This window comes from Schistocerca serialis, chromosome 11 (assembly GCF_023864345.2).
Source record: "Schistocerca serialis cubense isolate TAMUIC-IGC-003099 chromosome 11, iqSchSeri2.2, whole genome shotgun sequence".
In the NCBI taxonomy this organism is placed as follows: domain Eukaryota; kingdom Metazoa; phylum Arthropoda; class Insecta; order Orthoptera; family Acrididae; genus Schistocerca; species Schistocerca serialis.
This window is the reverse complement of record NC_064648.1, coordinates 75820741-75845949: the sequence shown is the minus strand read 5'-3', so window position 1 is coordinate 75845949 and position 25209 is coordinate 75820741. Positions and strand designations below refer to the sequence as shown.

Here is a 25209-nt window from a genome sequence, read left to right as displayed (position 1 = left end):
AGTATCACAATGGTTCCAAAAAAATATGAACAGTTTACAATGTACAGACAAAATACAGTTTCATAAGTGTGAAGTTATCCAACCGTGTAATTGCGTAAACATGTGTCACTGATGCAGTAAAATAAATGTTTGTCTCTCTCAGTTAAATAATCAGATAGCTGTGTAATTCTGTGTTAGAGAAATATGGTACCGAAGTGTAAAGTTGTATAAGCAAATACCATATTAGCTAGGGCTCCTTGTGCTTGCCAAACACATGGTACACAAAGTAAGCATGTACCCCCCTGAGGATTAATGTAATTATACCCTCAGGTGTTACAGATTACCGCAATGGAATGAAATGTATCACGGAAAACTTTCTTTGTAATTAAAAAAAAATCTTTAAAAATAAGTGTTTTAAGTATAAGATTAATCACTCAAATGCGTGTACCGTAGCGCTAAACTGTGCATCTTGTCGCAACATAATCTCTGTGAAAGTGTCGTAGTTATTGTCCTCTGAAAGCTAAGTTCTGCAGAAGTCAATGTACTTACCTCATGATAAACAAAAGTGAAATGCTTTGCGTATAGATATCGTAGTTATTATGCTTATTGGCGTGATGAAGAAAGTACTGTACAGTAACGTAATGTTGTGCCACGAAAAAGGCTGTCTCATTGTTGCTATACCACAAAAGTTACTACTAAAACATGTTTTTCTTTCCAGAAGAATTCAGAAAACTGTGCAGATATAAAACAGATACACCGCAAAAGCAACATTGTAAATTGTCACTCATTAGTAGCGTCGTGATAAAAATCGTGTAGCTGTCACATAAACTAACCTCTGTGTCATCTGGTATCTCTCAGAAAGCACTTTAAATTCAGAATGTATTTTCAAATAAACCAAAATGTTGCATTAAAATCTCATTAGCAGTACTGGTAAATGTTCTAAGTATGTGAGCCTTATAGTCGTTACGTAATCGTGCAACTAACAAGCAAGAATGTACAAATACAACACTGTGTCGTCTGTGCACTATAACAATGCATTCATAATTTCTGTTTAAAAATGTTCCCTAGGTTCTAGACTGGATATTTAACTTCAAACATTGTTGCATATTAACAGTTTCTTAAGTCTGACAAAGCATACTAGAAATGTGAAGTGAAAAGTTATATGGCAAAGACAAAGTTAAAAAGCAGATTATCTTGCAATAAACGGTTGTACATGTGAAATCTGGTGTAAACCTTTACTCTTCATAGTACTCAGACTTTGAACTTGAATGCAATTGTCATGCGGTATACGTCGGTAAAGAAGACTGGAATTTTTCTCAAGGTTAGCGTCTATGTTATTTTTCTCTGAGCCAGCCGGCGCACGTGGGTGCCTGCGGTGCGAGTCATTGTCTGTCTCTTTGTTGGCGCGCGTTGTTATTGGGATTAGGAGACCTAACTTCTACAAATTCACGTTGTCGAAAGTGCCCTGCTCTGTTTGAATCCCGCCAGTTCTGATGCAATTCAGGTCTGTCGTTACGATCACATCGTCTGTCGTCATGTCGGTATTTCCTGTAGTTTCTTTCTTGTCGGTTAAGTGGTGGAGAATTTCTCCCTGAATCGTAACTGCGCGCTGGACCGTTGCGTCTCAAGTTATTCTGTCTCCCATAATAATAATTGTTTTGGTTCCCATATTGTCTGTTTCTCTGATTGTCTCTGTGATAGTCATTACCGCGGAGAGGTGATCTTTCCCTGTAATTATTACTACTCTGCCAACGGTTGTCATACGGGTGGTGTCTGTTTTGGTCACGATTTGTGTTGTGAGAATAGCCTTGTCGCGTCCAGTTATTATTTCTTTCATCGCGGAATTGCGACTGATGTGATCTGTAATTGTTGTGCTCCTGCGTTCCGCGATTGTCAGTGTCACTTTCCAGTTCTTGTAACAGTCCCTGAAAGGCTTCAATGTCGTCTTTGCAACGTCCTGCTAAAATAATATGCCGTAAATGTTCAGGCAATTTGAGTAAGCAAATGCGGATGAGTTCTGAGGGGCTGTATGGGTTTGAAAGATACTGATTCTTGTGCAACATGTCTTCAAAATATTTCACAAGACTGGAGAATTCAGATTGTTCGAAGTGTTTCATCATTATGATGTTATGTTTTACACGGTCTTGTGTGGCTTGAGACCAATATGCTGAGAGGAAGGCATGGTAAAACTCTCCTTCACTGTGGCAATCGTGAATGACCGATCGCATTCTTACAGCTGGTTCATTCTCTAAGTAGCCACACATAAATTCTAACCTGTGCTCCAATGACCAGTTGGGAGGAAAACAATGAGAGAATTGATGGAGCCACGCTTGTGGATGAATGTCGTTGGCAGAATTCTTAAAGGTTTTGAATTTATGTGTAGTAATGAACAGCTTATAGTCAAAATCATCATGTCGGCAAGTCGCATGTCGGTCATTGTTACGTCGTTTCGGCGGTTCCATCTCAAAATTCGGCGTACCTTGCCAACTTCTTTCACAATTTCCGAAGTGCCCTGTGTTGTTATTTTGTGTCTGTTCCGTATTTGTATGTCCCTCTTCCCGTATTGGGGCGCGAGTGTCCTCTGAAATACGTAATTCTTGTACTAACTGTGTCAGCTGATCTCGTACTTCCCGGATTTCTCTTTGGTGTTGCGTATTAATCTGATTCTGATTTTGTTTGAATTTCCTAATTTGTTCGCACTCTTCAGTGTCAGTGAAGGCTACAGGTCTTGTGTCATTCAGATCATCATCTACCTTTGTAGATAAGTTAGTGACCTGATCCGAAAGTTCGGCTACTTTCTCCGATAGTGAACACATTTCCCCAGTGTGTTTTTCTGAACCAAGTTTCAGAATGTCCATTTGTGTTGAAATCGAATCTACTGTGTCCTTTAAGTTTTCCTGAGTTATTGCAAGTTGCGTAACCGAATCGGTAGATGCAACTGAGTCAATTTTAGCCCACAAGGTCTCATGATTTTCATGAACAATGGCTTGCAGTTCTTTTATGGCTGCTTCGTGATTCTGTAATGCATTTTCATGCCGCGAAAAAATAGGTTGAAAATGCTCACAAATTTGTGTTTTTACGTCATTACAGACTTTTTGACATTTCGATTCAATGTTATGTAACTCAGTAGTTAAATCTTCACGTGTTTGTTCAAGCGTGGTGTGAAGATTTTGTTCCATTGCGTCTAACTGTTGCTGTGTTTGTCTCTGGTGTTGTTCCATTGTGTCTAACTGTTGCTGTGTTTGTCTCTGGTGTTGTTCCATTGTGTCTAACTTTTTAAGATTTTGTTCCACTGTGTTTAACTTTTTGAGATTTTGTTCCACTGTGTCTAACTTTTTAAGATTTTGTCCCATTTGTCTCTGATTTTGTTCCATTTGTTGCATTAATTGCAATAATAATGTATTAGTGTCTGGAATCTGTTTCTCTACGCTTTTCGGCAGTGCATTTGCACCGGCAACATTCACATTTTGACAAGCAGAAAATGCGTCTTGACTTATTTGAGAAAACGGTGATAACCCAAAACCTGAATCTACAGTATTTACGAAATTGTGTCCTGTCATTTCGGATTCCTGAGGCGAGCTGTTGCCGACCGATCGATCGATAATGCTTCCCTCTTCACTAATTGTTTCACTGTCCATGCCATTGTTTGCCGCCCGCTCCATTTCCCTATGCACGATTACCAAATTACTACTTTGAACATCAGTTAATTCATTACTCTGCGGCGCTAACACACTGCCTTCGTCTTCACTGTCATTTCTCAGTTTACTTTGGAGCCTAGTATTACGTTTTTCACACGCCATTATTGTCACAGTATTTCACACGACAACACAGAAAAACACAATTTGAAGAGCAAAATAAAATAACGTAGCAATGGAAATAATGTCTAGTTAATTGCAGCTGCGAAATACTTGGTGCAAATCTACATGCATGCCACAACTGTTTTACTCTACAACAATGAAAAACTACAACTACAAAGGAGATTCTCTCTACAATTACGCGCTACCAATAAACAAAAGCTACACTAAACACACAAACTACAAGAAAAATCAGAAGATTCCAGTGAGGTATCCTAGGCTAAGGGTCGACATATGAAACGTCCCTTTTGAACAATTTATACAAGACTGTGCTTAACCTGACACACAATACTTTGTTAGCGCAACGCAATCTGACTTTCAAAATTCCCTACAAAAGAATGGCCCTGACTAACATTAAACTATACCTTTCACAAATCACTTACCTCACAAAAATCTTCGCTGCTCAAGCTACTGCAATACAGCAAGCGCCACTACTGCCAGCTAAATAAAAGATTCAAACTACTAAAGGCACTAACTACTGATAGGGATAGTTAGCAAATGAAAGATATTAATAGAGAACAGACAATGTATTTACCTTAATATCATCACAAGTCATAATATATATATCAGTTCATGAAAAATTACAAAACTCCGCCAACTCTCTCCCCACATCCACCACTGCTGGCGGCTCACCTCCAACTGCGCAACGCTACGCGCTGTTCACAGCCAGCTGCCTAACACTACAATGGCGAGTATTACAACAATGCAAAGCAGCCACAGACTGCACACAGCACAGCCAGTGATTTTCATATTGAGCGCTACGTAACGTTGCCAATAAGAAAACATAAACAGCCTACTTACATAGAGAAAACATAAACAGCCTACTTACACTTAGAACTGTGCCCCATGTTTCTCTGTACCAGGTTGACTATCATGTGGGGAAGTTGGATGGCTAGGTTGTGGACATCTGGATGGTTTATCATTCTGAGGCTTGGTTGTCTTTGCATTCATTGGTAGCATCGGGGGTGTTCTTGACTGCTGCTGTGTTTGGCCAGACCTCTGGTGTGTTGATCCATGTTCTCTCTCGAGTTGGGACTGTGTCTACACCATTGTCGTGTGTTTGACGCACCTTGAACCATTGAGTTAGGTCCACACTAAAGTTCTGGTGGACCATATTCGAGGATGACGGGAGGTATTTGACACGCCACAGCGTACAGAATTATTCCTCTTTCACAGAGGTTTACAGTATGTTGCAAGGGAGAGAGGCATTGAAAATGGCGACGCTGTTCATAGTGTCATAGAGAACGTACAGCCTTGTATAGGAAGTACCCAGGACTCACCTTCTGGATGACAGTTATCTTGCCAGTTCACAAACAGTCAACAATATCAGCTTTTACGACTCACTGGTGCCAACTTATGTACTATCTTCATATTTTCTTGTTGATCTTGAAACAGAATAAATAGGGAGAGCATTAATAATTTCATATTTTACCTGTGTTGTCACACAGTTAAATTTGTTCCTTTGTTCTGTTGACACATGTAACAGCTGTTTTGGTCTGGTGTCAATCTTTCGCAGTTTCCATATCATGTCACAGCTATCACGCAACTAACATTTTCTTAAGACGCAAAAGCATCACAGACATTGGCTTCAAGTAGGCATTCATTTAAAGGAATGTGGAGAGTTGAGAATTTGTGCCAGACTCGGATGCAGACCAAGGTCTCCTGCTGACTGGGCAGTTCCTCTGACCACTGAGCCATCCGCAACCATATGGACTATCCTAATACGCCTCCTGTCGGCCTCTATTTCTCAACGTATCCACACAGTACTAATATACTGCCCCTTGTGCATTATTGTCATTACTGGCGACGTTTCGGAAATTCCCATAAGAGTTCGAGGCTGTTGTGCACCTGCACTGAAGAGATCATTCGCTGTCTTGCCGTAATTTTATATATGTGGTGTCTGTTCTTTTGGACATATCCAAAATGACACAGCTCACACACAGACGCACACAGACACATCTGAAGTGTGAATGACTGTCAGTGAAAGCGCTACAGGTCTTGTAGTGAATGGTGGCTGTGAGGATTTCCTCGCAAACTAAACTTTTGTGCACATTTTTCACTTTTTCAGGGAAACCATATGTTGAAGAGGTACAGGGGTTCCATTTCAGAGTCTTCATTGTTTTTAACTATCTTTACTTTCATCAATGGAAAAAGCTAAAGAGCCTGAATGTTAATATTCTGCTTACAATTTATTTGAGAGTTCTGATTGTCTAGACTGAGTCTGTGACATTAAATTTCTATAACATAAAGAAGACAGCAGCAGTGTATACGTCTGTCTAGCTAAGACAGTATCCGTGAGAATGTGATCTATAATGTAGTGCACATGTTCAGATTGGTAAGGCAGACTTCAAATTATCACTGCTATACAGGAAACAATTTCACTATAAGATTTATATTGCATTACTTTATAATCTGTGCTTCCTCATGGAACACTACCTAAGATACGCCCATCATAAAATTTTACTCTTAATAGAGAGAGGACTAAAGGGGTTACCTCATTTTCACATTTGTTATTATTCTGTTTAATGAGATTGGATGACGGTGAGTGCATAATGAGAGCCTTGGCATCTAGCGCCACTGGGTAATCAGAGGTGACACGCCTCTTCCTCTGTTGACTAATATTGTGTGTTCTGTCTGTACTGGCACAATGCGGAGAGAACCGCAGTCCTATCCAACAGCTGCCTTAACTAGTCAATTTCGGGGAATGCGGTAGAATTTAGCCACAGATAGAATGTTGGAGAGTACATAGCAGCTTTCATGTTGTGGCAGTTTGCGCAAGGGATGGGGGGATGTGCCACATGGAGTTGCCAAGGTACCGGAACTGGCCTATTGCTAACATGGCCCAGCATATTGTCCCCAATGCTGGCCAGAGTGTTTTACCACTTCCAGGCCCTCTGGCATAATGGGCCAGTGGCCTCAAGATCATTCTTGGGTAAAACAGCAATTTTTGGAACCTGCAGATATCTGCAGTTATAGCTGAGGAACCATTATTTAAGAGAAGCGCTTCTGCCAACATTGTGAAACGTTCTTCTCTGAATCTGAGGTAGCCCCTTGCTGACAGATGTCCGACAATCTGTCACCGATGCAGTCAGTGTAAGCATTCATATAGTCTTGCACACAAGTTTCCGTAGTGTTCTTAAGGGTGCTTCAGCGTTGAGAATTGTTTTTGGATGGACATTAACCTGATGTGATTACCACACTACGAAATCCACTGGCATGCTGTAAACTCACCAACTGGAAAGAAAGTATTAGGTGCACAAAAGCGATCAGAAAGCATGTCTTGTGGTGTTCACCCACAGTCGTGATGTAGGTAATCCTTAATGGACACAGGTGTTTAAACTGCACCATTAAAGCACATAAAGTAGCTTGTGAAATTCGGCATAAATAAACCACGATAATTATGGAAGAAGAGTGACGTCTACAGCTACAACACCAGAGGGATATATGAATGTCATTATCCATTGTAAAGCTGTCAGTGGCTCGGAAAGGATTTAAAAATGCACCAAGAACATTTTTTGCTAATTTTCCCAGTGAAATAATTTGAAATTTCTGGCTGCTACAAACCAAGTTTCAAATTTAAACACACACCATTTCTGCTTGACAGGTCTTTCCATTCCATGGACGAATTTGTGCTTCAAACCAGTTAGCATATAATACGAAAATCGTTCGTTTAACTGTAATTGCAGGAGCAGAAGTAAAAAGATAGAATATGTTCATTAATGTTAGCGCTATTCATGTATACATATCCTGTGAACTAATTACTTCCACATCATTTCAATAAAAAATCTATCAGATTATTTAGAAAACATGTAAGGAACCAATTAACGAGCCTACATAACAGCTTCTTGTACATATCCTAATAACGTAAAAATTGAGTGCAAATGATTTGAAAACAATGTATGAAGCTACAAAACTTTAGTACGAGGGCAGTTCAATAAGTAATGCAACATTTTTTTTTTCTCGGCCAATTTTGGTTGAAAAAACCGGAAATTTCTTGTGGAATATTTTCAAACATTCCCGCTTCGTCTCGTATAGTTTCATTGACTTCCGACAGGTGGCAGCGCTGTACGGAGCTGTTAAAATGGCGTCTGTAACGGATGTGCGTTGCAAACAAAGGGCAGTGATCGAGTTTCTTTTGGCGGAAAACCAGGGCATCTCAGATATTCATAGGCGCTTGCAGAATGTCTACGGTGATCTGGCAGTGGACAAAAGCACGGTGAGTCGTTGGGCAAAGCGTGTGTCATCATCGCCGCAAGGTCAAGCAAGACAGTCTGATCTCCCGCGTGCGGGCCGGCCGTGCACAGCTGTGACTCCTGCAATGGCGGAGCGTGCGAACACACTCGTTCGAGATGATCGACGGATCACCATCAAACAACTCAGTGCTCAACTTGACATCTCTGTTGGTAGTGCTGTCACAATCGTTCACCAGTTGGGATATTCAAAGGTTTGTTCCCGCTGGGTCCCTCGTTGTCTAACCGAACACCATAAAGAGCAAAGGAGAACCATCTGTGCGGAATTGCTTGCTCGTCATGTGGCTGAGGGTGACAATTTCTTGTCAAAAATTGTTACAGGCGATGAAACATGGGTTCATCACTTCGAACCTGAAATAAAACGGCAATCAATGGAGTGGCGCCACACCCACTCCCCTACCGAGAAAAAGTTTGAAGCCATACCCTCAGCCGGTAAAGTCATGGTTACAGTCTTCTGGGACGCTGAAGGGGTTATTCTGTCCCTCCCCATGGTCAAACGATCAACTCTGAAGTGTATTGTGCTACTCTTCAGAAACTGAAGAAACGACTTCAGCGTGTTCGTAGGCACAAAAATCTGAACGAACTTCTCCTTCTTCATGACAACGCAAGACCTCACACAAGTGTTCGCAGCCGAGAGGAGCTCACAAAACTTCAGTGGACTGTTCTTCCTTATGCACCCTACAGCCCCGATCTCGCACCGTCGGATTTCCATATGTTTGGGCCAATGAAGGACGCAATCCGTGGGAGGCACTACGGGGATGATGAAGAAGTTATTGATGCAGTACGACGTTGGCTCCGACATCGACCAGTGGAATGGTACCGTGCAGGCATACAGGCCGTCATTTCGAGGTGGCGTAAGGCCGTAGCATTGAATGGAGATTACGTTGAAAAATAGTGTTGTGTAGCTAAAAGATTGGGGAATAACCTGGTGTATTTCAATGCTGAATAAAACAACCCCTGTTTCAGAAAAAAAATGTGTTGCATTACTTATTGAACTGCCCTCGTATATCCCAAGATTTGTCTTAGCTAAGTTATCTGGTAATTAACATAGCTCATTTTAGACTTTCAATTAAACTGATATGAGAAGTCAAAGAAGACATCATTAACGATCGGAAAAGGCCATTGGTAATGGTATATTTGACATCACCGACGCAGCTAAGCACTCTGAGTGGGAAATATTTAAGACTCAGATATACACATATACTTAAAAGTGAGCAACACAGATGAGTGGCTTGTCTTGCACTCACCTGGCTTCCACTGGTGGATCAGATACCAGCTTCAGGCTGGCTACGAATTGCATCTGCCCAGCCCTGCGTGGCCATCACAGTGACCAAGTGGTCCTTGATGTAGGCGACGGCAGCCTGCCTGAGGCTGTCAGCAGAGTGCCTAATCGCGAGGACAGTGGTGGCAGCCGCAGTCTCGATGGACAGCTGTGCGGCCACCTGCTGCTCACACTCTGCCTTCAGGACGGACACTCCGTATCTGTCAGCGGCGGCCAGCAGCTGGTGGGCCATGCCGGGCAGCTGGGGCGCCTGCAGGGTGTAGAGGTAGCCCAGCAGCTCTTGCAGTACTGGGCCCTCCACGTCAGGGACTGCGAGCTGGCCGCTGCTGGCCTCCGGCGTGCCGTGGCGGAACATGGCGGCAATCACGGGGCTCCTGGCGGCCAGGACGGCCCTGTGTGCCACCAGCCGCGTGTCGCCGGCCACCAGAGTCACCACGGCGCCGTCCCCAGCGTCCAGCAGGGCTCCTGCACTGCTTCCATTGTGGACGATTCTGAAACACGGAGTAACTTAGCAGACCTTTGCCTTTACACAAAACTCTCGAGATGGTGAAGATTAATGAAACCGACAACCTGCTGTGATGGAAATGGACGAAAAAACTTGCTATGAATAAGAGTCAGGAAAAGCATCGCAGCTATGACAGATGGCGCTGACAAATTCAGCTCCTCTGACAATGAGCCCTGTGTTTCTTGTGTTGCAGGCTGTGATTGACTCAGGGTACTGTAAACAGCAGACTGCACTAGTATTCACGTCAGGACGAAGCCGAGATATTGTTTGTGTATGGCCCAGAAGATCGAAACGGTCGAGGGGCAGCTAAGCTATATCAAAACGGGTACCCTCACAGACACCAGAAACGTAATATAACATTTAGGCCTTATATGGGAGTTTGTGTGTTCACAGGTCCTTTCAGTTTGACGAACATGCAGAGAGGCAGCGAAATGTGTATACAACAGATTTGGAGAACCAGGTTCTATAAGACATGTTGCCTCCCAACCGTTTCCATCTGCTTGCCTATATACAAATACCATCTCGGCATGTTCCGACACGAATAACGGATCATTCTACTGCTTGCAGTATGCTGCATCAATCACACAGCCTGCAACACATAAGGAACACATGGAAGAGGAATATTCAGTCATAAGTGTCAGATACCATGGCAATGATGCTTTTATGACACATCTTCATTGGACCTTTTTTTCCTCCATTTGCAGTCAGGAATACGTCCCTGCAGATTTTACGTTTTATTAATGTTCACCCTGCATATTTTGTTAACCCAAAGCAGACCTATATGAAGCAACAATTCGTATGTCAGAATGAGATTTTTCACTCTGCAGCGGAGTGTGCGCTTATATGAAACTTCCTGGCAGATTAAAAGTGTGTGCCAGGCCGAGACTCGATTCGCGTCCCGAGTTCAAGTCTCGGCCTGGCACACAGTATTAATCTACCGGGAAATTTTATTTCCTATGTCAGTTGCAACAATGTTACACTGAAGCGCCAAAGAAACGGCTATAAGCATGCCCATTCAAATACAGAGATATGTAAACAGGCAGAATACGACACTCTCATTGGCCACATCTATGTAAGAGAACAAGTTTCTGGCGCAGTTTTTACATCGCTTACTGTTGCTGCACTGGCGGGGTATCGATAAAGTGGTAATTTTCCCGTACGACAATTGCACGAGCGTACCATCAATATTACGAATCCGATAAAACATCAAATCTGCAAGGTCGGGGCAGGAACATACAGATCCTGCGAGGACAGGACCAATGACGACTGAAGAGAATCGTTCAACGTGGCAGGGGTGCGTCCAGTCCGCAAATTGGTGTAGATTTCAATGCTGGGCCACCAAGAAGTGTCAGGAAACATTCCAGGAAACATCATCGATATGGGCTTTCTGTGCTTAAGGCCAAGTCGTGTATCCTTGATGACCATGACACAAAGCATTACACGCCGCCTGTACACATGATCACTGAGATTTACTGTTGATGACTGGAAGCATGTTGCCTGGTTGGACGAGTCTCGATTTAAATTGTATTGAGCAGATGCATGTGTGTGGGTATGGAGACAACCTCATGAGCCCATAGACCCTGCTTGTCAGCAGGGTTTTTTTCAAGCTCGTGGATGCTCTGTAATGGTGCGGGGTGTCTGGATTGATATGGGACCTCTGATATATCTTGATATGACTCCGACAGGTGACACCTACTTTAGTACCCCGTCTGATAACCTCCATCCGTTCATATCGATTGTGCATTGCGACAGACTTGGCCAATTCCAGCAGGACAATGCGACACACCAGACGTTCAGAATTGCTAGTGATTGGCTCGATGAACAGCTTCTGAGCTTAGAAACTTATGTTGGCCACCGTACTCCCTAGGCATGAACATTATTGACAATATGTGGGCCGCATTGCAATGTGGTATTCAGAAGCGGTCTCCACCCCGCCGCACTCTTACGGATTTATGGACAGCCCTACAGGATACGTGGTGTCGGTTCCCTCCAGCACTACTTTAGACATTAGTCGAGTCGATGCCACATAGTGTTGCGGGACTTCTATGTGTTCAGAGGGGCCCTACATGATAATATTTAGGGCTACCAGTCTCTTTAGCTCTCCTGGGGTTTTTCGGTTTTACTACTATTCGCCCCCTTATATTCTGTGAGATATAGGCAGATTTTTACCAAGCAACAGTTGCTAACTGTTGTCCATTGTATGCCAGTCTAAGTGACGCCATGGGTGAACAGCAGATGCACAGCTGGTGAAGGTATAAGCAGACCAGTGCCACAGATCCCCCCAAGGGACCACTGCACCTCCATGAACGATGTTCAAAAAAGTTGTAAAGTGTCCTAGCTGAATCAAGAGTTTTCGACTTCTATGTTTTTGGAACCTGATTGCAAAACCTCGAAAGGCACGAGCTGAAAACACAATTTTTCTCAGCTACATAACGTAAACATAACAGGCCGTATTGTTTGTCCGCTAAGACTGGAACCTTCCGCCGTTCGGGTGTTGTCGATTGAATTCGGAGTTGCCTTGGCTGCCAATCTTTGTGAACGAACAGTGAGTGGCGCAGCATTACGATCAGTGTGTTTGACAATACAGTGCGTGATCACGTTCGAATGTGAAGTCCCTACAGTGTATTATCACGGAACATTGTTGCTGCTGTGCGTCGTTTCTATCGTCAAAAACGACAGAAATTGCGCGCGAAATCGCAGGCCATGCCGAGCACCGATCTTTACTTCTCACGTCTGCCAAGGCTTTGCTCCACATAATCCCGGAATCCTCTGCGGCAACGAGTGGCCACGTCGTAATGGGGAAGCCATAATACGACATTAAGCATGGCGATTCAGCAGTTTGTGTACTGAATTCCACTAAGCGAATGATTCTTAAAAATAGATCACGATAAAGTGTTGTAAACAGTGGCCCTCTGAATTTGATAAAAGAAGAAGCGGAGATGTGGATCTCGGTCTCGGATGGTTTGGTGGATTGTGTTAGTGGTCGGTTCGTCATCAGTGTAATAAGCAACAGCTGGAGTGGCGACGTGCGTTCGAATGCAGATATCGAGGGCATTAAAGGAATACTGGATGAGTTAATGACGATAACTACTTCCCTGAGCGCCTTCACTTTCTTTACCTGCTCTTTTTCTGAACTGACATATGCTTTCCATCTGACAGGTAATCTGTCTATTTGCGAGGTTTTACGGTATTTTAATTCACTGTCTTTGCTGTTTTGTTGTTTCTCTGTCAGTCGTCGTTTCTACAAATTGTCTGCAGGTGTTCACATAACTATGAGTTAACTAGTGTGGCTGGCCAGTCAGCGCAAATGTGCCGGTAATATCTGTGTGGTTGTCAGATATTTTTCGGTCTTATGGGCGACATTACAGCACGATTTATCTTATCATAATCTTACTTGAGCGTACTCGAGACGGCGTGCCTTTACGTCCAAGTGAACGACAGGCCAATAAGGTAAGGGCAAACGCGGAACAATACATAGTGCAATGTCTGCATCAGGGGTTATTATTAACAACATATAAAGTAAATGCAATGCTGAGCAGTGCAGGGGGTGTAAAACCGACGTCCCATGCCTTTGCCCGCCATATTGAATCACGATCTGTGACGTCACCGGGAATCAACCGCTGTTTAGTTAGGACTAATGTCTCTCAGTGTTCCTCTTGTGTCGTGCGTGTGAGTTCGTGTTACGTGTCAGTTTGTATTCCTTGCTCTACCGAATGTTCAGTTATTCAGCACGTGGCTTTGCGAGTTTCTTGCAATAATGACTACAAATACGTCGTGTTGTGTAGTTGCTGAATGTAGCAGTAACAGACGTAAGATTGAAGGAGTAATCTGTCATCTTTTCCTTAAAAAAATTTGAACTACAGCGTAAGTAGATTTCTCGTTGTAAACGGAAGGACAAAATTAAGAATTTCTTCTCAACATTTTTGTGAAACTGATTGCAAATAAAAGTTGCAGAATGAGTTGTTAGGTGTTCCTACACGGAAACTGCTGCAAGATAGTGCTGTCCTGGTTTAAAAAATGCCAAACAGGCACGGAAATAAATGTGAAGTTGCAGGTTTTGCCATTTCCAATGTTACTGGAGGCGTTGTTACAGAGACAGAACGTCATCGTGAGACTAGAACAGCAAACAAAAGAGCTCTCTCAAGAGGTGAAAAATCTATCTCCGAAGAAAAGTAAGCTGAACAAATATGATTATTTCACTTAAAGACGAGGAAATTCAAGAGCTAAAGAGAGAATTGGTTAGTTGGAGGATTAAAAATGCTCCATTGGAAAGAAAAATTAAGTCTATGAAAAAAGTTAAAAAGCAGGCTGCGTCTATAAAACGTAATATGTCTCACACTAAGAAGCATAAATGTGTATGCTTGGATGTGAGAACTATACTTCCTTAGTCTTTCAAATCAAGACAAGTTCACTGTTTTTGAAAGAACCGAAAGCATATAACGTGGAGCTCAGAGGACACTGCAAATGCTTTTACTTTGAGAGCTTTGCCTCCTAAAGAATTTACGTGTCTGAGGAGGAACAACCGTCCTTTTCCCTGCAGGTCAACACTCCAGAAATGGACAAAACAGTTGAAGTGCCAATCAAGTATTTTGAAACCACTTTTGGAGTTAATTAAGGTTAATTAAAAATGTTCACGTCGTTAGAGGTAACTTCTGTCCTAAGCTTTGACGTGTCTCGATTCATCTGACGATGTGGTATTCGGACAGCACAACAAAATCCAAATCGTAATGCCCCGCAGCTTGTTTTCGAAGCAGAAGCAGCCAGTGTATCACGACTCTGAAGTTGCAATGTCTAGTCATTTGTTGCAGAATGTCACAAAAGGAGTTCTGTTGTGTGTGAACTGAGAGCAAAAATCTGACAGTGTGGAACCAACTTGGTGTCCGCACCCGGTAGCTGAGTGGTCAGTGCGACAGAATGTCGATCCTAAGGGCGGGGTTCGATTCCTTTCTGGGTCGGAGATTATCTCAACTCAGGGACTGGGTGTTTTGTTGTCCTAATCATCACCATATGATCCCCATCAACGCGCAAGTCGCTGAAGTGGCGCCAAATCGAAAGACTTGCATCCGGCGAACGGTCTACCCAACGGGAGGCCCTAGTCACACGATATTAACTTTTACCAAGTTGGTGTGTTTACATCCAAGACATTTTATTGAACCCTCTCGATCATAGCAGAGAATTCTTTTTTTATGGTCCACATTTGCTGAAATTATTAAGTAGTCATGTTACTGATGATGGTATCTCTTTTCCTGATGGTACTGTGAGTGCCGAAACTGTGGTAGAAGATCTTCTGCGATGTGAGGAAGGATATCTTTCGATCACTCATATCGAAGGTGCACACTAAGGTTAGTGGAGGTGATCGTCAGAGTGTCTGAATGGCTGCACAGCTACTGTCACGTTGTACTGCCCAAGCTGTGGAATATGTTGTGCATTAAGATAGCGAAGGAAGCTTCTTTGAGCTGGTGAACGATGTTTTTGATGTTCTGAACTCGAGATACCCTCAAGATCATACAGCTCCACTTACAAGTGGTTATGGGTTTAATAACAGAAGTCAGGAAAACTCTCTAAAAATTTGTTGTAATATAGGGAAATATATGGCGTAAAACTCAAACTGGCAATCCTCATCTGTGAAAGACTTACAGTCTGTAAAGTAAAATTTATGGGATAAATTTCACAGCCTTTCAAAATAAAAGCTGGCATAAGACAAGTTCACGACTTATCCCCATTTCTTTTTAATAGTGAGTTAGAGAAAGTAACAAAGATTTGGAAAGAAAAACTTATTGAACTCAACATCGAACCTATAAGGTCATGAAGAGGAAGCAGAATCACCGAAAACAACTGACTTGCATTTGCAGATGATTTTGCCATGCTTTCCGAAAATGTCGCATGAGCTATAACACAAATGAATGTCCTGGAAAAAATAGCGAACAAAAACGGCTCAAGAATTTCTGCAGAAAAAGAAATTTTGTAACAAATGTTAAGGACGCTCCTAAATTTCTTTAAAGTGATATTGGCCAAATGGGGGGGGGGGGGGGGAAATAACAAACTTCAAATATCTAGGAGAGATAAACCAAGAAAATGCTTTGGAAAAATCTGCAGTAGAGAAAAGTTTGCACAAAGTGGGGAGGACATATGGTATCACCAAAAACTTCTGCAATACAAATTGCCTATGCAAAAACGAGGCACTACATCACAGTAGTAAAGCTAGAATGCCTAACTACAAGAGAATGCCTGGCACCGAACTACACTCCTGGAAATGGAAAAAAGAACACATTGACACCGGTGTGTCAGACCCACCATACTTGCTCCGGACACTGCGAGAGGGCTGTACAAGCATTGATCACACGCACGGCACAGCGGACACACCAGGAACCGCGGGGTTGGCCGTCGAATGGCGCTAGCTGCGCAGCATTTGTGCACCGCCGCCGTCAGTGTCAGCCAGTTTGCCGTGGCATACGGAGCTCCATCGCAGTCTTTAACACTGGTAGCATGCCGCGACAGCGTGGACGTGAACCGTATGTGCAGTTGACGGACTTTGAGCGAGGGCGTATAGTGGGCATGCGGGAGGCCGGGTGGACGTACCGCCGAATTGCTCAACACGTGGGGCGTGAGGTCTCCACAGTACATCGATGTTGTCGCCAGTGGTCGGCGGAAGGTGCACGTGCCCGTCGACCTGGGACCGGACCGCAGCGACGCACGGATGCACGCCAAGACCGTAGGATCCTAAGCAGTGCCGTAGGGGACCGCACCGCCACTTCCCAGCAAATTAGGGACACTGTTGCTCCTGGGGTATCGGCGAGGACCATTCGCAACCGTCTCCATGAAGCTGGGCTACGGCCCCGCACACCGTTAGGCCGTCTTCCGCTCACGCCCCAACATCGTGCAGCCCGCCTCCAGTGGTGTCGCGACAGGCGTGAATGGAGGGACGAATGGAGACGTGTCGTCTTCAGCGATGAGAGTCGCTTCTGCTTTGGTGCCAATGATGGTCGTATGCGTGTTTGGCGCCGTGCAGGTGAGCGCCACAATCAGGACTGCATACGACCGAGGCACACAGGGTCAACACCCGGCATCATGGTGTGAGGAGCGATCTCCTACACTGGCCGTACACCACTGGTGATCGTCGAGGGGACACTGAATAGTGCACGGTACACCCAAACCGTCATCGAACCCATCGTTCTACCATTCCTAGACCGGCAAGGGAACTTGCTGTTCCAACAGGACAATGCACGTCCGCATGTATCCCGTGCCACCCAACGTGCTCTAGAAGGTGTAAGTCAACTACCCTGGCCAGCAAGATCTCCGGATCTGTCCCCCATTGAGCATGTTTGGGACTGGATGAAGCGTCGTCTCACGCGGTCTGCACGTCCAGCACGAACGCTGTTCCAACTGAGGCGCCAGGTGGAAATGGCATGGCAAGCCGTTCCACAGGACTACATCCAGCATCTCTACGATCGTCTCCATGGGAGAATAGCAGCCTGCATTGCTGCGAAAGATGGATATACACTGTACTAGTGCCGACATTGTGCATGCTCTGTTGCCTGTGCCTATGTGCCTGTGGTTCTGTCAGTGTGATCATGTGATGTATCTGACCCCAGGAATGTGTCAATAAAGTTTCCCCTTCCTGGGACAATGAATTCACGGTGTTCTTATTTCAATATCCAGGAGTGTATAATTCTGGCAAATTAGAAGTAGTAAGGAGGTGAATTATACGGAAAACATTAACACCAGAAAACACAGCAGAAAGTGGGAAATATGAAGTAATGCTGGAATATACCAAAATTTAGAAAATATTTCAAATTTATTGAGACAAAGAAGACTAATGTTTTTTGGACATTTATTTCAGAATGCAAGACAGTAGATTAACTAATAAAGTTTGCAAATATTTGTGGGTAAGAAGTCCACATCAAGCTGGGTCAACGAACTAAAAAAAAAAGGATTTTGACAGAAATAGCTTATAAATACACCATATAAACAACAGAGGAGCCTTTCGGGTAAAAGTGTTGAAAATGAAAAAATTCCAAGGCAAATAAATAAATAAATCCATGGCAGGGTAGCTGGAAAGAGTGGATCAAAATTATCTGAAAATAGAAAGAAGAAAGACAGCGAGTAACTCTCTCTTCGCCTTTCGAAAGGGATTAATTATATCAATAAATTGACTTTTTTGACTTCATCATAATGATGTCAGAAATGTTGGAGTAACTTACACATCTACATCCTAAGTGAATCCAGATTCTCAGGAAGATTTCTCTTCTGGAATTGGAGGTCTTGGTGTATTTTATAACCACCCCACACATTTCGAGGTGAGGAGCAGAACTCGTTTATTAAAGCTAACCGGAAGTGCAAGTGAAATACCGTTGTCTCCTGGTACTTCGACTGCTGTTGACAACTATCCGACACCTGCCGATAAAACTGAGGAAGACTTTGCACACTTCCTCTCACGTGATATATCTTACCAGAGTAACTAAAGAAGCATTCGACGTCGCTACAGATGACGATAACTTGATCTTCGACCCCAGTGATTCGGTTTCAACAGTGAAGACGTGAATGATCTTAAGTCAGAAGGAAGGATCTCACAGCAATATTCTAGCCATTGTAGAGCTTATCCCCTTTTATGATCACATTTTGCAGCAAGTTTTTGATATGCCCAAAGGTAATTTTGATTATATTATTCTCACTTCTAAGTAACTTCTTAGCGTTTTGTTCTTTACTTTTTCAATTGCTTACATTAGAAAATATTTTTTAAGTGAAGCCATTTTGTTTTTAGTTTCCACGAGCAGTCTCATTCCAACAATTCAGAACGAAATGATTGCTTACCGAACGAACCTCAAAAAAGGCTGCTAGCAACAAATTAGAGCATTACCGATTTCGCCACCGTAATGGTTCATTCGAATGTTCACTCATTACAGAAACATCTTCAAGAAGATGCAAAGCACCACAGACACTAGTTTGATCGACTAATTTTAAACTGTGATGAGAAAAGAAGAAAAAAGTCAGGAGTGGAAACTGACGAAACGGCTGAAAAAGCTTTAAAGAAACTTCAAACGGGTTGGACCTTAAAATCATTTGTGTGTTTTGTGGCCTTGACGACTAAAATGTCAGAAGCATTGAAAAATTTGTTAATATTGAAAAGTAGTTTAATGTAATTATTGAGCCCGCATCTCGTGGTCGTGCGGTAGCGTTCTCGCTTCCCACGCCCGTGTTCCCGGGTTCGATTCCCGGCGGGGTCAGGGATTTTCTCTGCCTCGTGATGGCTGGATGTTGTATGATGTCCTTAGGTTAGTTAGGTTTAAGTAGTTCTAAGTTCTAGGGGACTGATGACCATAGATGTTAAGTCCCATAGTGCTCAGAGCCATTTGAACCATTTTTTTTTTGTAATTACTGACAATCTTGTAAATATTCCAGTTTTTCTAAATAAATTTAATAGGAGACGAAAAGACACTACAGTTTTTGTGGTGGTCACTGGAAACGACACACTGTGAGCTAAATGTCTTTCGAAAGTTGTAAAACATTTTATAATGCAGACTGACAAGACAATGTGAAAGTCCATACCTTTTCCATCGAATATTGGAGCTTTCGCTTTGAGAGGTTCTCAGACTCGAAACCTATGTGGACGGACACCGAATACAAAATGTATGCTATGGAAACGCAGGCAAATGACAACCAATTAAATCCATGATTGGCCTTTCCGTTAGAAGATCAGTGAACCAGCATGAAACGCGTAAAGACAAAATAAATTATGATACGAAAGTGACCGGTCACAGTTTTGCAACCCTTCAACATACGTTAAAACTAATTGCTAGTAACGGTTAACTGCAACAGGCCTGTTCCGGGTGCGGCTTGTTGATCCAGGGCGCTCACGCTTGCTCGCCGCGTGGGCTGTTGTAAGTAGGCTGTTTAAGTTTCTATGTTGGTAACGCCACGTAGCGCTCTGTTTGAAAATCACTGACTGTACTGTGTGCAGCCTGTGGCTGGTTTGCATTGTTGGAATATTTGATATTCTAGTGTTGGGCAGTTGGATGTGAACAGCGCGAAGCGTTGCGCAGTTGGAGGTGATCCGCCAGCAGTGGTGGAAGTGGGGAGACAAATGGCAGAATTTTGAGAGCGGACGATCTGGACGTGTGTCCATTAGAAAGAGTAAAATTTTAGTACTGTATATCATGAACTGATATATATATATATATATATATATATATATATACATATGATGACTTTAGAATATTATTAAGGTAAATACAGTGTCTGTTCTCTATCAAAATCTTTCATTTGCTAACTAAGCCTATCAGTAGTTAGTGCCTTCAGTAGTTAGAATGTTTTATTTAGCTGGCGGTATTGGCGCTCGCTGTATTGCAGTAGTTTGAGTGACGAAGATGTTTGTGAGGTAAGTGATTCATGGAAGGTAGAGGTTATTGTTAGACAGGACCATTCTTTTGTAGGAATTATTGAAAGTCAGATTTGCGTTGAGCTAAAAAAATGTTGTGTGTCAGTTTAGTGATGATCAGAATAAGTAAAGAGAGAAATGTGTACGTTCAGTTTCGCTCAGCTGTTAGAAAATCAAATAACGTAAGAGATTTATCAGCTCTGTAATTCATAAATTTTTCCAAGGGGATGTTCCACTAGGAGCGCTCGTTGTACAGTTTAAGTGCCGCAGCACGGCCCACTAGTAGCACAGGAGAAGTCCAAATAATATGCTGCCTTCAGAGGAATGAGTACAATGAATTTCGGCGTTTTTATGGTGCGGTGCGTACGCGTACACTTCACTCAAAAATTTAACTTGTCTTCCACTTTCCCGATAGCATAAGACATTTTAAAATCGTGTGTGTTGTGAAAAGATGTAGCAGTAGCTAAGTTATGAAGTACACAGCGTCATAGCTTTTCGAGTTCTGAACTTTTAATGCGATTTTATTGGTGTTCTTGAAAACCAACTTCTGTTACTGACACCACAATTTTCGCATGCTGGATTCTGTACGTACATCCAGCAGACATTAGAGAGAGTAAAATTTTAGTACTGTATATCATGAACTGATATATATATATATATATATATATATATATATATATATATATATATATATGATGACTTTAGAATATTATTAAGGTAAATACAGTGTCTGTTCTCTATCAAAATCTTTCATTTGCTAACTAAGCCTATCAGTAGTTAGTGCCTTCAGTAGTTAGAATGTTTTATTTAGCTGGCGGTATTGGCGCTCGCTGTATTGCAGTAGTTTGAGTGACGAAGATGTTTGTGAGGTAAGTGATTCATGGAAGGTAGAGGTTATTGTTAGACAGGACCATTCTTTTGTAGGAATTATTGAAAGTCAGATTTGCGTTGAGCTAAAAAAATTTTGTGTGTCAGTTTAGTGATGATCAGAATAAGTAAAGAGAGAAATGTGTGAGTACGTTCAGTTTCGCTCAGCTGTTAGAAAATCAAATAACGTAAGAGGTTTATCAGCTCTGTAATTCATAAATTTTTCCAAGGGGATGTTCCACTAGGAGCGCTCGTTGTACAGTTTAAGTGCCGCAGCACGGCCCACTAGTAGCACAGGAGAAGTCCAAATAATATGCTGCCTTCAGAGGAATGAGTACAATGAATTTCGGCGTTTTTATGGTGCGTTGCGTACGCGTACACTTCACTCAAAAATTTAACTTGTCTTCCACTTTCCCGATAGCATAAGACATTTTAAAATCGTGTGTGTTGTGAAAAGATGTAGCAGTAGCTAAGTTATGAAGTACACAGCGTCATAGCTTTTCGAGTTCTGAACTTTTAATGCGATTTTATTGGTGTTCTTGAAAACCAACTTCTGTTACTGACACCACAATTTTCGCATGCTGGATTCTGTACGTACATCCAGCAGACATTAGAAAGAGTAAAATTTTAGTACTGTATATCATGAACTGATATATATATATATATATATATATATATATATATATATATATATATATACATATGATGACTTTAGAATATTATTAAGGTAAATACAGTGTCTGTTCTCTATCAAAATCTTTCATTTGCTAACTAAGCCTATCAGTAGTTAGTGCCTTCAGTAGTTAGAATGTTTTATTTAGCTGGCGGTATTGGCGCTCGCTGTATTGCAGTAGTTTGAGTGACGAAGATGTTTGTGAGGTAAGTGATTCATGGAAGGTAGAGGTTATTGTTAGACAGGACCATTCTTTTGTAGGAATTATTGAAAGTCAGATTTGCGTTGAGCTAAGAAAATGTTGTGTGTCAGTTTAGTGATGATCAGAATAAGTAAAGAGAGAAATGTGTGAGTACGTTCAGTTTCGCTCAGCTGTTAGAAAATCAAATAACGTAAGAGGTTTATCAGCTCTGTAATTCATAAATTTTTCCAAGGGGATGTTCCACTAGGAGCGCTCGTTGTACAGTTTAAGTGCCGCAGCACGGCCCACTAGTAGCACAGGAGAAGTCCAAATAATATGCTGCCTTCAGAGGAATGAGTACAATGAATTTCGGCGTTTTTATGGTGCGTTGCGTACGCGTACACTTCACTCAAAAATTTAACTTGTCTTCCACTTTCCCGATAGCATAAGACATTTTAAAATCGTGTGTGTTGTGAAAAGATGTAGCAGTAGCTAAGTTATGAAGTACACAGCGTCATAGCTTTTCGAGTTCTGAACTTTTAATGCGATTTTATTGGTGTTCTTGAAAACCAACTTCTGTTACTGACACCACAATTTTCGCATGCTGGATTCTGTACGTACATCCAGCAGACATACCTCAGTGGTTCCGTGCATTCATTTTATGAGAAATAATAGTAATTTGGTTTCAGCGTTTATTTCAAATTTCAGCTTTAAATTTTCTTTAATTATCGATACATTAATGTGATGATGAAATAAACAAATTACATTTTATACAATTTAAATAGGCAGAAGTATGTCAACATTTCCAGACTACTTTCTGCAAAAATTTCAGTCAGGTTGGTTAGTATTTATAACAAAAATGTTGCCACTCAGCTTAGAAAAGCAAAAAAAAATTTTTTAATACATCAAAAAATGAATGTAGCTACAGGACACATAGTCTTTGAAATTCACTGTCCCCGTGGTGGTTTCCCTTCCTGGTTACATGATGCTTCTTCTTATCATTTGAAAAGCAGGGTAACCTTTCCCTTGAATTTTCTTGATAAAGATCTACTCACGGTCTTCTTGAGGAGATGCAGTGGAAGGGATATCTGATTGTAAGCTAATGCGAATGTGTTTGGAACTTATTCACTGTACTGAACAGGACTTCAATCTATTCCCCAAATTTAATTTACACATTCAACAATGAAAGTAACGGATTTCCAATGACTGGCTTCACTGGCTGCCAATTGTTTCACTTCAGTTTCCCTGGAAATCTTGCAACTTGTTTTTCGCACTCTGAGTTATGCCAAGGCCAAAGTAAAGATGGTTGTGTTTGATGCTGATAGAAATGAGAAATTATTTTTGGCATCTTTCGGTATGCCAAAGCCCCTTACGCAATCAGTAATTCAAATATTTCTTAGACGCACTTGTAATTCTAATTGGATTTTAAGAGTCAACTCTGCAAAAGTGTGAGTTGCTAGTACTTTTTTCTAAATGAAAGTTTTAGGCTCAAGTCTTCCTTAAAACGTAGGGATGAAAGCTAGGAACTTCAAAGCGGTCAGAACATCAACATCTACGTGAGAGTGTAGGATGCCTAATCTACATGTTTCTTATATGCTATGGAGTCATGATAAGTTATTAACACACTTAAAAACTCTAAACACGACGGATAAATTCAGTTTACAACTACAGCACAACAGATTTCAGTGCAAAAAATTATGAACACTTGGATGGCAAGCACTGAGAAGCCGAAGTGAAGAAACAAAAGAAAAGAATTCTCTTTTAAGCAGTATGACTGAAGAAAATACATACGAGACCAAACAAAGAAATGTCTCAATAATTTTCTCAACATTTTCACTTTGAAAATACATTTTTGTTTTAAGGAGGAACTCTCAGTGAATGAATATGCAGTTGGGTCAAGTTACCATACCGCTTTTCACGTTGCAAAGGATAGCGCAGTTCCACTGGTTTTCCGGTTATGTTGACAGTGTGGAAACTCTGCTACAGCAGGAACCTACACACCTACATGTTTCGCTGGATGAGTAGTTTCAATGCGAAAGAGGTCTCCTAGACTCCAGTTGAGCCAAAGTAGTGTTGTAAAACATTTCAAGTATGTTGGTAAGATTACGTCGCTGTTTAGAATTACAAGTAGATGCTGCTCTTTTACGCGATAAAGAGAAGAAATCCACCCACAGAAGCTCACTGGCAGACTTCAATGTAACAGCTTGTCTTCGAATTAGCATTACTCGAAAAGTGGTAACAGACATGGGATCGTTCAGTGAACAGCAAAATAAGTAATATTCATTCATATTCCGCTTGTTTATGTTTAACGTTAAATAAAATTGTAAAGAAAATAAAATTGTCAGTTTAAATTTCGTCCTAAACCGGCAACAGTCGTAAGAAATATCAAGTTTCTTTCTTAGCTGTACTCAGTTCTTTACATCAACAAGATATTTAAAAGAGGAGTTCAATTTCATTGTCGGTTCTCATTAATGCAGCAGTCTTAGAAATAAACTAGGGAGGAAGTGTTTTAATGAGCCACCTTGAGGAGATGCACTTGTCTGTCTGTATAACACACTGGGCTTTATAAGTGGCTAATCTAAGATGTAAGCATATGTCTGAGGAGATTTTCTCTGAATTACCGTTCTAAAAGAGGAGCAGCATCATACATATAGACATATTTTCGTAATGTCAGGGTACCCGTGTCTGGTGTTTGCCGGATGTCACGTTTGATGGAGAGTAACGGTGTGCGGCCGCTACTTGTGCAGGCTGCTCCGTCTCCCTCAGCTCGACACTCACTGCTACAGAAGGACGTGGAACGCCGCAGTGCTGGGCTGCCATCACCTGTGGGCAATTCCGATAACGGGGACTCGTGTATCAGCTTATCTCTTACTGGGAGTGTCTTATTGCCAGCTGCGGCGTTTGTAGATAAATCCCGCTGAACTTGACGACAGACTCGCAACAAATTAGGTAGTCCTACTCTCTCTTTTTGCGTAAAATAATGTAATTTTTGTTTAACAGTATATTCAATGTCTTTAAGATTTATAAATTATGATCCTGCTCATCCACCTATCAAAGCTGTAGAACATCTCTTGTTACTAGAATCTTTCAACTGAAACGGCCAATCGTCTCGAAAAGAGCTCGGAAACAGATGTTCGATTCAAAGCATCATCAAAATATTTTTAAAACTTTCCTTGTAATTCCTTCGAGACCACCATGAATCCTCCAAACCTGATGTTTTCTTTAACACCAGTGATCGTAAGG

General features: G+C 41.9%; 1 protein-coding gene across 1 annotated transcript in view; it reads right to left on the bottom strand.

The window, feature by feature from the left end:
• LOC126426463 (protein roadkill-like) overlaps positions 1 to 9457 on the bottom strand; it is a 74943-nt gene extending 65486 nt beyond the window's left edge. The window contains exon 1 of the mRNA XM_050088376.1: positions 9331 to 9457. Coding sequence (XP_049944333.1) covers positions 9331 to 9383 — 53 coding nt within the window. The 5' untranslated portion in view covers positions 9384 to 9457. The remainder of the gene's footprint in view (positions 1 to 9330) is intronic.
• Between the last annotated feature and the right edge of the window lie 15752 nt (positions 9458 to 25209).